Source organism: Antennarius striatus, chromosome 19, assembly GCF_040054535.1.
Source record: "Antennarius striatus isolate MH-2024 chromosome 19, ASM4005453v1, whole genome shotgun sequence".
NCBI lineage: Eukaryota > Metazoa > Chordata > Actinopteri > Lophiiformes > Antennariidae > Antennarius > Antennarius striatus.
Window position 1 is genome coordinate 11776298 of NC_090794.1, and position 12931 is coordinate 11789228.

General features: G+C 40.8%; 1 protein-coding gene across 1 annotated transcript; it reads left to right on the forward strand.

Moving 5' to 3' along the window:
* Positions 1-1917: 1917 nt before the first annotated feature.
* On the forward strand, positions 1918-11162 carry adcy3b (adenylate cyclase 3b). The gene is made up of 20 exons (XM_068343325.1): positions 1918-2589; positions 3137-3286; positions 4384-4517; positions 4617-4728; positions 4873-5000; positions 5118-5276; positions 5359-5515; positions 6489-6596; positions 6884-6960; positions 7108-7269; positions 7410-7497; positions 7735-7851; positions 8537-8808; positions 9010-9091; positions 9258-9416; positions 9713-9859; positions 10002-10112; positions 10558-10684; positions 10758-10882; positions 10983-11162. The coding sequence occupies exons 1-20, from the start codon at positions 1918-1920 to the stop codon at positions 11160-11162; spliced, it is 3267 nt and encodes a 1088-aa protein (XP_068199426.1).
* The last annotated feature ends 1769 nt before the right edge of the window (positions 11163-12931 follow it).

Sequence of the window (12931 nt, forward strand, 5' to 3'; positions counted from 1 at the left end):
TGGTTTGCCATAAAGGTTGATGCAAAAAAAAGATGCCCCACCGGAGAAAATGAAGGAAACCGGATGACAGCAGTGTGGTTGGGCACCCAGTTGCCGTTCCAGGGAATTGCAGCAATACGTGCCTTTGGATCAAAAACATTCAAAGTTGCTTTGTTTCACTTACATGCTCAAATATTTTCTTGTAAAATTGAAGAATAAAGATTTTAAGTACACAAACAATGAAAAAGTATTCATTTCATGATTATTTAGTACATTTAGTCAACTTATTATAAAATTTGCCATTTTAATTATAATCTTTAAGATTTTTATAAATTTGAGTAGTTTCACTGCATTCTTGCATAAAAGATGTGTGTTTCAAAGTTTTTTTGGAACGCTGATCCTGTATTACTTGTGTGTATGGCATGAGGTGCATAAATTTGCTCGCAGAGCAAGAGCAAATTCAGGCAAGAACATATTGATGAATCACATGTTTCTGTGTAAAATTTTTGTACATACAATTTAAGCACAAATCTGTTCTTACACACTGTTTATGAATGAGGCCCATTGAGTGCAGTTACGTCTGCCGGAGTGACACTTGAAAGTGTTACAGCAAAATAGTTGTATGAGTCTATTCAACAGTTTTCATATAGTTTCAGCCGGTGTTGGTGCAGTCCTGGTAATTAATACAATTCTACTGTCAATACTTCAGAATTATTAATCACACTTGTGGTAAGGCATTTACTCTGTGTTTAGCAAACAGTTTGTCCCACACAGGTGACTGTATAAAGAAGTTTCCTCACGGGGCCATAGATAATTAAAGGAATCGGCATGGAGATTGTTGCCACAGTAGCAGCACTGATTGGAGTCGGAGCACTTGGGGCCACAGCATCAAGTACAGCAGCTCTGGGGAGACCGAGGACTGTGGGCATTGTGGTGGCCAAAGCTTTGCCTACTGTTAATAGGATGACATGAAAATAACCATCTACCAATGCTTATGATTGGTTGACTGACCGACCCCTGAGGTCAGGTTTTACTCTCTTGCTGGAGGGTCTGAATACTATGTCCGTGTCTATTTTTGCATAGAGGCTAATGGGTAAACATGTAGTTCTGTGTGTGTGTCTGTGTGTGATAAATACAACCCGTTTGTTTAGCAAACGCTGATTCTAATTACTCAACCCTGATTACTGTAAAACAATCAAACAACATAAATGTTTTGCAGAGTGGTGTTAATGATCTTTCTTTACCTCTTCACATCATCATTACCGTCATTTCCCCAGACATGGCTGCTAGATGGCAGTCACTTTGGTTTCATCTTAACAACAGTATCAGAGGACACGATGCTGAGAAAAAAAAAGTGTGTGTGTGTGTGTGTTTTGTGTGTGTGGGGGGGCGGGGGGTGGGTTGAGAAGCAAGGAACAACATCAGAAGCTGAAGAGCGCCTTGGTCCGTTCTGCATCTCTTATGGTGATGAGGAGGAATATGGATTTATGCATCAGCATGAACATAGCTCTATGAAAAGATGACATGTTGCATGCAAATGGATCTCCACCTGTGGCTCAGGGTCGTATTGGTCTTTCATGGCAGAACAGCAAGACAGAAGGGAGTACAAGAACTTTCTCCATCGGGACAGCCTGGAGGCAGATCAGCATCTCCAAGACTGTGAGACTATCTGGTTCTAAAGCTCTTCTCTGGAATTTAATGGAACTATAAACTGTAAGAAAGTAATATAAAACAGCAGTTCAATGAAGAACATATATGATTCTTATTATTATTATTATTATGTGGACGAAATGTTTTTGATCTTCAATGATGGACTTTTACAAAAAGAGACACTTCTCCAAAAGTAGCGCAAAGATGGGACGCTTCAAGCCTGTTGTTCACTTGAGGAATATCGACAGTATTACTTCATGAAGGAGACTCGCCCTTCATTAAACCACCATGTCTATGAACCGGGTCCACTCAAGAGACGTGCAACTGTCTGCAGAGTACCCACTGGAGTCGTCCGTGCAGATTGTCTGCGGCTCCGGCCGTGGAGCGGCTCGGACGCGTGAGGTGAACGTGCTCCAGGCGGGATGCTGCCGCTGCCTGCCGCGTCTCAGCTTTGCGCCAGAATCACTGGAGAGGCTTTACCAGAACTACTTCCGCAGACAGAGACAAGAGAACCTGGGTGTGTTGGCTATGTTTGCTGCTCTTTTCAACAGTTTCATCATCATCATGTGCGCGGTGGTCTACACCGACGACAAACTTGCCATGGTGGTGGTGGCGGCCGTGGGACTCGCCGCGGACGCGGTGCTTTACGCGCTGTGCTGGCGGCAGAAGCTCCCAACGTCCGCGGTGTCCCGCGGCGCGGTGCCTTACGTGCTGTGGCTGATGATTGCTGTCCACGTCCTGTGTTATATGGGTCTGAACTACGAGCGTTACCCTCACGCAACGGACTCTGTGGGCTGGCAGGCCTTTTTCAGTTTCTCCTGCTTTCTGACGCTCCCGCTGAACCTGGTGCCGCTCCTGCTGCTCACCGCCCTGTCCTGTGGGGTTCACACGCTGGTCCTGGGTCTGATCGTGGCTCGGAGGTTAGAAGAAAACTTACAGGGGACCATGCTGGTCAGACAGGTAAACAAATCTGTTGCGGTCATTTCTGGGCGTCACTATTCAGTGGTATTGATGAAGTATAGTTTGGATAGGGCGCATAATGCTTTTTGTGTCTCCACTTGTAATTTTTCCTTACATTCCTTGGTACCCAGCTGCGAAATATTGCAGAATATTTTAATACCAGCTGGTAAAATTGGTCATGAATGCGTTGCTTTGTTCATCTTTTCTATTCGACTCCTGCAAGGATGTCAATCTAAAGGAAATGTTTACACAATTTGAAAGGCAAACTATCAGAAATAAGATTTTTTTTTTTTGGTAAAATGTGGAATTCTGTTTTGTTTTGTTTAAAAATTAAATGTCTTCCTTTAAACTATTTATTACAACTGCTGCTAAGATTCCAAAGGCGGGAAATACAGTCTTCTGAATTTATTAGATAAATTGTCTGAATTAAATTCACATGTAAAATCTGATTTATTCAAGGAATGGTATCTCATGTCATGTTGACCACACAGTATTAGCAAACAATCCATTAACATATTATATACAAATCCTGTCCTCATCTCTTCAGCTTTTAGGCAATGTGATGCTCTACCTGTGTGCCTCCGTGGTGGGTGTGATGTCGTATTACATGGCAGACAGGAAATACAGGACAGCTTTCCTGGAAGCTCGTCAGTCGCTTGAGGTCAAACTTACTCTGGAGGACCAGAGCACCCAGCAGGTAAGAGGAGTGTGATCCTCTTACCTATGTGGGCAAACACACATAAACAAAGTTAAAACACACCTGTGAGGTAGCACTGCCTGTGCTGGTTAATTCCAGGGTGTTTTGTTCAGCTGAGGGTTAACAGGTTGATTAAAGTAACTTGTTTTCACCAGTCGAGCCTCCACCAGGGACCTGACACCATCCCGTCCGACCAGGCTCTGTGACAACAGTTATTACCTTTGTCAAACCTTTGAACAGCAGCTTTAATGTACTTAATTTCCTTTTGTACTGACCTGTTGCCTTTCTTACCATTGGTTAGCGTTTCAAGTATATGTGTTTTCATTGTATTCCTTCTGTTACCCTATTTTTCCACCTTAATGTGTTGTTCTATGGCTCATTTGTTCAGTAATGCATTTTAATTAACTGGTATGTGCGCTACCATTATTTTCTTCCTCGTATTAGGGGTGATAAATTAATATCACATATTAATGAAAGATTTTAAATGGATCATGCCCCAATAAAGGATGGATGAAAATGATTTAAGGGGAAAGTACTAATTAAATGTTTCGGCTTGCTCTGTTAGGGTTTGCCAGTGTTTCATCCTTCTTGCATTTTAGATGAAGGCTAATTAATTGGTGATAATTATTCTTTCACAACCATTTTATTCTTTAATGCATTAAAATACAGTGTACAAGAAAAGTTGATGATATGACATAGAAACATAGAAAATCCATCTTACTGTCAGAATCATTTTATTCATTTTATTCTTTTCCTTGATCCACCACAGGTGGAGGAAGAAGGGTGAGGTAAATTAACGGAGGAAAATGTTATAAATACTGTAGACGTAACGTATGGATGGGCTTGGGAAAAAAAGTGGAATTCCCAAAGTGTATTTTCAGTCATGTGGCACCAGAAGACAGCTAAAACTAGTCAGACGTAACACATCAGAGCAGTTGACAGGTTCTTCTGATGGCTGCAAGGATCTATTTATTTACTGCCTCAGTCATGCAATGCACACATAACCATGTCAACACGGGCCTAATTTATCTTTATGTTCACATCTGTCATTAGTGAACATGACAGAACTCACTTTCCTTCAAACATTTCTCATGTAGGAGGAACTATTACTGTCAATCCTGCCCAAACACATCGCTGATGAGATGCTACAGGGCATGAAGAATCAAGCTAAGCAACAGGACGTCCAACAGCAGTTTAACACCATGTACATGTACCGGCATGAAAACGTCAGGTCAGGATCATTACTTCACGTGTTTTTTTTTAGTGTAGGGTCTGATTTGTTAGGTTTATTTTTAAGCATTGCTTTGCATCTTCTCCACTTCCATACCAGTATCCTGTTTGCTGACATAGTGGGTTTCACTCAGCTTTCCTCAGCCTGCAGCGCTCAAGAGCTTGTAAAGCTGCTCAACGAACTGTTTGCCCGCTTTGATAAACTGGCAGCAGTGAGTACCTGTTCTAGTGTGTCCCCTTTTTCTATCAGATGGCTCAAACCACGACTCAGATACAGTGTAAAGCATATTGTTAGTAGGAACACTGCACTTTACTGCAAAGAGCACAACTTCGTCTGCTCTGGCCTTATTCTGCAGAAATATCACCAACTGAGGATTAAGATTCTAGGAGACTGTTACTATTGCATCTGTGGTCTTCCTGACTTCAGAGAGGACCATGCTGCCTGCTCCATAATGATGGGTCTAGCAATGGTAGAAGCCATCTCGTAAGAAATCATTTCAACCTCACAATTGAGAAACTTACAAAGCATTTTATGTAGAAACAATTCCGATGAAGGGAAGGAGGCTTTCTGTCCAAGAATGTGTGGTTTTTTCCCCTCCAGGTATGTGCGAGAGAAGACAAAAACTGAAGTCGACATGCGAGTGGGCGTTCACACCGGGACAGTACTGGGAGGAGTACTGGGCCAGAAGAGGTGGCAGTTTGACGTCTGGTCCACCGATGTCACTGTCGCCAATAAGATGGAGTCTGGAGGGATTCCAGGGTAAATGACAGCTCCTCATGTTATGCCTGACAATCAAGGTCTCTTCTGCATTTTATTAGGTGATATTTTGTGTGCCACCCAGGAGGGTGCATATATCCCAGACCACCATGGACAGTCTGCACGGAGAATTTGAACTGGAGCCAGGCGATGGTGGAGACAGGTGCGAGTACCTGTTGGAGAAAGGCATAGAGACTTATTTAGTTCTACCACCTAAACAGGTGTCATCCTGGCTCAAAAGAGTGAGTGAATCATGTCTTTCAAAGTTTTTCTCCTTCCATTTAACAAAACATTGCTTCTTTTAAGGCACGATTTTGATGTTTAATAGACCTGGTCTTTGACATTGTGATCTGCAGTGAGAGCAGAGAACAGGTGGAGGAGAAGCTAGAGAGGTGGAGGTTTGTCCAGGAAAGGAGAGGAATGAAGGTTAATCACAGACAGAGTACATGTGTGTAAATGAGAGGGACCCAAGTGGAAGAGTGAGGTTACAGGGAGAAGAGATCAAGAAGGTGGAGGATTTTAAGTACTTAGGGTCAACAGTCCAGAGCAATGGAGAGTGTGGAAAAGAGGTGAAGAAGTGTGTACAGGCAGGATGGAACGGGTGGAGAAAAGTGTCAGGTGTGATGTGTGATAAAAGAGTTTCAGCTAAAATGAAAGGAAAGGTGTACAAAACTGTGGTGAGACCAGCGATGTTTTTTGGTCTAGAGACAGTGTCACTGAGGAAAAGACAGGAGACAGAGCTGGAGGTAGCAGAGATGAAGATGCTGAGGTTCTCTCTGGGAGTGACCAGGAAGGATAGGATCAGGAATGAGTACATCAGAGGGACAGCACATGTTAGAGGTTTTGGAGATAAAGTCAGAGAGGCCAGACTGAGATGGTTTGGACATGTCCAGAGGAGAGATAGTGAATATATTGGTAGAAGGATGCTGAGTTTTGAACTGCCAGGCAGGAGGCCTAGAGGAAGACCAAAGAGGAGGTTTATGAATGTAGTGAAAGAGGACATGAAGGTAGTTGGTGTGAGAGAAGAGGATGCAAAGGACAGGGTTAGATGGAAGCAATTGATTCGCTGTGGCGACCCCAGAAGGGAAAAGCCAAAAGGAAAAGACAAAGAAGAAGACCTGGTCTTTGCCTTGTAGTTGAATTTAATTTGTTTCAAAAACTATTTTACATCTTTTGCACATAAACAGAAGTTTTTTCCTGCTTCCCCTCCCTCAGAAATCGGGTACTTTGTCCAACAGAAATTCAAACCAGTTGATCAGCACTACAGCAACCAATGGCAACGTAGCCTCACCCCAGGCCACACCCACTGAGTCTAAAACAGAGGTGAACCATGATAAATGTCGTTATTCAATGTCAACCATATACCTGGGGGTCCAAAGCAAAAACTTCAGTCTCGTTGTACATTAATATCCATGCACAGGCACTCATTCACACACCTGCAGTTCCATTAAACACACACACACACACACACACACACACACACACACACACACACACACACCACACACACACACACACACACACACACACACACACAATCTTGCATAAATCTCATAGTTACATGTAATAATCTTATCTGTCTGATCTCTCGTGTGTTGCATCAACATCAGAGGAGTAAGATGGCTGAGGAACAAATCATCAACAGTCGACTGCAACAGGAGCTGCTGAAGAGAGAAACTCAGCAAATGTAAGAACCGAAAAAAAAATTTACTTTAAGATTCCCTGTAACTTTGATAGAAGTGTATCCAGCCATGAGATGACATGCTGTCATTCCAAAATAAATCTGTTCCCAGACATAAAATGCTCAGTCCTGCTCATGTTTGTCTGCATGCAGAATGAAGGATCATCAAGTCAACGTGGTGTCACTGCGTTTTGTCGATGGGAAACTGGAGGAGCGTTACTCCTCAGAGAAGGAGAAGCGCAGTGGAGCGGCCTTTTCCTGCTGCATGATAGTTCTCTTCTTCATTACTGCCATGGAGGTGTTCATCGACCCCCTGTAAGTTCAAATATATTACTTGTCATTACATTTCATGAAATCCAAATATACATTATTGAAATAAAAAAATCAACAAAAAAAGATGAACCAAGCTATCGATTGGATGTGTATTACCTGACTGGATTTATTTGTTCTTTTAGGTTAGCTGTGAACTATGTGACTCTCGCGATAGGTGAGGTACTGTTGCTTATTCTCACAGTCTGCTCCCTGGCTGCCATCTTCCCCAGGGTGAGAAAACAGTAGGTCTATGTTTGTAGAGATGGACAGTAAAATGTATCTGACAATAAAAGAACTTTGATCAGGACCTTCCTCGCTTTTTAATCACTTTTGATTTTCTATGATTTGAATTCTGCTCCAATTTGTAAAACTAAATTTAACACATAACGCTGATAAACTGAAGAACCTGCAATAGATGAAGCGAATTCAGTCATTTTAATGATAATTGTATTAATTTTTATTCGTCAGAGATTCTCCAAGAAGTTGGTGTCTTTCTCAATTTGGATTGATCGGACACGGTGGGCCAGAAACACATGGGCAACGGCAGCCATTTTTGTACTCACCATGGCCGTGATAGCTGACATGGTACGACTGTAAAGCTCCATTTAATCTGACAATGTGTATCATTTTTTGAACAAGAAAAGATAGCAACTGTTCTGGATATTGAGACTAGAAACTGTTAATTGGTGAAATATCTAAAAGGTAATGTGATGGGGGTTTTTTGTTTTTCATATCACACAAGCAGTGTGTATGCATGCATTGTCTTTCTCTTTGTGTTGCCCCTCTGCTGTCATGCTGTCATCGACCTTTCACTGCCTTTAATGTGTCTGACTGCATGCTCCCAGTGGGGTCCATTAGTTGTCTGTGTTACTGCCTGCTGGCTCATTTGTTACATCCCTACAGGAACAGCCTGTTACACACCCCGCTGCCTTCCAGACCTGAGGGAAATGAAAGAACATTTTTTCCTTTCTTTAATTTCACTGTTGTATCAGTGACAAGTCATACTTGGATGAAAATACATGGACAAAATAGGTTTAATTTATATTCTCAGCCCTGTATTTTTATAGTATTCTTCCTTTAGCTAAATAAACAAACCTATTTCACATGAATTTATGAAGTACAGTACATGCATAGTCCCATATGTGCCTGAAAATTGTGTTTCACATTAAAGCATTAAAATTAGGAAGTTAAATGACACTCTTGACTTCAGTGCTGGTTTCAATAACACATTCCTGCTGTAAATCATTCAAACACTTCTGGGATTTTTCAGCTGAGCTGTGTTCCACCATCTCTTCGAATGTCCAATGGCACTTCTGGCCTGGTATTGGAGTCTTTTGGAGGCCGAAGCTGTGGGGAGAATCCAAAGCACTACAGCTTCATGGCTGTGATGTCACTCATCGCCACCACTGTGTTGGTGCAGGTCAGCCACGTGATTAAACTGGGACTCATGGTGCTGGTCGTTACAGCAACTGGAGCTGTTAATATCTACAGCTGGAGAGACATGTATGACTTATATGACTATCTGCAGCTGTCGCCCTACAGGTGGGAAAAGTGTCGAACACATTAACAGTATTTTTATGTCATTTTATGTTATCTGCATACATTTTCCGTGGTAACAGTATTTTTATGTCATTTTATGTTATCTGCATACATTTTCCATGGTAAGATAACTTAGGTGTATTCTGACAAAGTGATGGTGATACTGTATTATTGGGGTTCCACTTCTTTCCTTGTGTTTTTCAGAGCTTCTATGGTGCCATCCAAGTACCTCATTACAATGATGATTATTGTCATGATGGTCAGCTTCTACTTCTATGCCCGCCATGTGAGTCAGTTTCTAACGTGCACTTACATCTATCACACCCTTGGCCTGATTTAGCTTTGCAGGTCAGCTTCAAAGCAATCATCACTTTCTACATTTTGTTTAGTTGTTTTTCACCTTCTAATAACTTAATATGCATGTTTATGACTTTCATATGTGGGTCTTCTAGTTGGAGCATCAGTCACGGAAGCTCTTCCTGTGGAAGATTGGTGTACACGACCAGAAGGAGAAGTTGTTTGAGGTGAGGCGCTGGAACGAAGCACTGGTCACTAACATGTTGCCGGAACATGTGGCCAAACACTTCCTGGGATCAAAAAAGAGAGATGAGGTATGAATAAACACAATTACTCTATCATTTAGATTTTTAAAATAAGGAACATCAGGACAGAAGAGGAGGAGGGAAGCATTTTAATGTACTTTTTAATTACATCACTGAAGTGATAATGGTACCTGATGGTCTCCTCATTGCAGTTTGTTTCATGTCAGTGCCCTCTGGTGGTTCGGAAAAAAAACTTGCAATTTCACCCTGTGTATTTTATTATAGTGAGGATAAGACTTGTTTGAAGAAAATCTATCACATAAAAAGAATAGAAATACTAACATCATGTCATTTATTATTTGTAGGAGTTGTACAGCCAGTCTTACAATGAAATAGGTGTTATTTTTGCTTCCATTCCCAACTTTTCTGATTTCTACACCGAGGAGAGCATCAATAACGGAGGCATCGAATGTCTCCGGATTCTCAATGAGATCATCTCAGACTTTGACAGCGTAAGTCCCAGTTTCTTCACACTGTTTAAACATTATTAAGAATTAGTATGACTCTGACATGACATCATTGTGCAAAAAACCTGCATTCACATTTGCAAGATTTGTCAACACTTAATGAACTGATGTCTGTATTCTCCACCAGTTGCTAGATAGGGAAGAGTTCCGCTGCATCACTAAAATCAAGACAATAGGAAGTACCTACATGGCTGCCTCAGGACTCACTCCAGAGACAAACATGACTGGACACAACAAGGTGTGATATGTTAAAATCTAAATTTGTATTTCTGTCTAAGGTAAACCACACCATAGCATGAAAATATTTTTTTCTCTATCACAATTCCTACATATGACCAGCATGGTCATTGTACAGTCCACAGAATTGAATTTCTCACATCATTTGTACTAAAAGACATCCGAAGCATGGCCCAAAATAACAATGAAAGATATTTAATTGCTCAAATCTTACCTATTTTGATCAAAATAAACTAACTCCCCTAACATAAAAAAAACAGAAAAAAGGAATTAAGAAAATGCTTCCTATTGCTAGAACTAATTAAACTAGTTGTTTAAAAGATTATTTCAAGAGAAGGAAAATGTCCTACAGTTATAAGTATTTCTAAATATTGTATTTTACTATATAAGCAGGAGATTCATGTGGTGATGATAGTAACGTTGAAAGCTGTATTTTTGTTCCACAGCCAGATGACCTGTCACTAATTGAGCGCTGGCAACACCTCTCTGACCTGGCAGACTTTGCTTTAGCTATGAAAGTCACCCTCAACAACCTCAACAAACAGTCCTTCAATAACTTCATGCTCCGAATTGGTCAGTGCATTTTGACGTGTACACATTTACAGCAGTGTGTGTGTAGTCCTACTTCCATGTTGTTCCTTTTCAGGTCTAAATAATGGGGCAGTTTTGGCTGGAGTGATTGGAGCTCGCAAACCTCACTACGACATCTGGGGCAACACAGTCAATGTTGCCAGCAGAATGGAGTCCACCGGAGTGATGGGAAACATTCAGGTAGCACAAGCACAAAGACACACATTTTTGTTTTCTTTTTATATTCAACTAATTATTTTCTCCATCCTTTCTTAATATTATGTCTCGCTCCTCCCCTCAGGTGGTTGAAAACTGCTACAACATCCTAAAGGAGTATGGCTTTCGTTTTGTGCGTAGAGGTGCCATATTTGTCAAAGGAAAAGGGGAGCTGCTGACCTTCTTCATGAAAGAAAAAGAAAAACCAAAAAGGAATGGCAAACCAGTGACGACTACTCTTCCACACGAAGTTGGGGACCTTTAATATGTTGAAATCCAGCAGTGGAAAACAAGATTCTCCCATACACAGATTATTCTTTTTCATGTGCTCTGAACAATATAGAGCATATGGAAGTAGATGAACAGAACAAAATAGTACAGAATATATACAGACTCACAGAGCTTTTGCAATACAGATTTTATTACTCTGCGCTTGATTCGAGCGCCATGACAATTACAAGTTTGGAAAATATAAGTGACATTCTTTGTTCTTTAACTGGGACTCGTGTTTTGTACATACATGTATTTATACTGTGTTAATAAAATATTTTACTTTTTTTTAAAAATCTTTTATACCTGATCTGTGATTTTGTCAGTTCACACCTTTTTAAAAGTCATCTTTATGAGGCTTTCATATTGTGATTAAATAAATGACCCAATAATCCATTTAATCCATTTAAATCTGTACATATGTGTGTACAGACACACATATGTACAGATTATTCTGACAAATTTATGTTCAAGATGAAAGTGAGGAGACTTCCATGGCCTTCAAATTGAACAAACTAATTGGAACGAGAATTTGCCTTACCTTATGTTCTAACAACTTTTTCATAACCTAATGAGGCAAATGAGTAACACATCCAGTGGGGGTGGAGTATGGATATGTAGGAACAATAATCTTTTCCAACCAAAACAGCAAAAATCAAAGAAATGTGGATTATGAATTCTAACTTTTTTAAATGATAACACCAATTTCACTTACAAACCTTTCATTTTGTTATGGAGTAAAATGTATTATCTATGACAAATGTTAAGCACTCAACAGTAGAATGAATGTGCTCATTATTGTAGGAAACTAAAGCAAAGGATCCTGTAGGATCCTACTAAAGGATCCTATTATGAGCTACAAGAAAATGAGTGCCAGCAATGCTGAATGCATTAATTTATATTAATTTGTGTTACACATTGATCAGTGAGCTAATTTACAATATAAGTCTCTGGTTTCTTACCTGTTTATTCATTGATTTGTTCGTTGATTCATCCATTTACATGTGTGATAGTAATGTTTGCAGATGACATTGTGATCTGCAGTGAGAGCAGGGAACAGGTGGAGGAGAAGCTAGAGAGGTGGAGGTTTGTCCTGGAAAGGAGAGGAATGAAGGTTAGCTGCAGTAAGACAGAATACATGTGTGTGAATGAGAGGGACCCAAGTGGAAGAGTGAGGTTACGAGGAGAAGAGATCAAGAAGGTGGAGGATTTTAAGTACTTAGGGTCAACAGTCCAGAGCAATGGAGAGTGTGGAAAAGAGGTGAAGAAGCGTGTACAGGCAGGATGGAACAGGTGGAGGAAAGTGTCAGGTGTGATGTGTGATAGAGTACATCAGAGGGACAGCACATGTTAGAGGTTTTGGAGATAAAGTCAGAGAGGCCAGACTGAGATGGTTTGGACATGTCCAGAGGAGAGATAGTGAATATATTGGTAGAAGGATGCTGAGTTTTGAACTGCCAGGCAGGAGGCCTAGAGGAAGATCAAAGAGGAGGTTTATGGATGTAGTGAAAGAGGACATGAAGGTAGTTGGTGTGAGAGAAGAGGATGCAGAAGACAGGGTTCAATGGAGGTAACAGATTCCCTGTGGCACCCCTGAAGGGTAAAGCTGAAAGGAGGAGAGGAAGACATGTATGATAGTGAAAAGCCCACTATACAGTTAAAACGTATTGTTCAGTCAGGTTCTCTAGCTACACTGTTATTAGAATTCATATGGTAGTAGATATCAGAATGAAAATTATCATATATGAAACAAAGTACCATTAA

What these genes read in the sequence shown, in the direction of transcription:
- adcy3b (XM_068343325.1), top strand. Translation starts at nt 1,918, where the DNA reads ATGTCTATGAACCGGGTCCACTCAAGAGACGTGCAACTGTCTGCAGAG. An exon ending in TGGCTGCCATCTTCCCCAGG is followed by an intron (nt 7,498 to 7,734) that starts GTGAGAAAACAG and finishes TTTATTCGTCAG; the next exon opens with AGATTCTCCAAGAAGTTGGT. An exon ending in TCTACTTCTATGCCCGCCAT is followed by an intron (nt 9,092 to 9,257) that starts GTGAGTCAGTTT and finishes TGGGTCTTCTAG; the next exon opens with TTGGAGCATCAGTCACGGAA.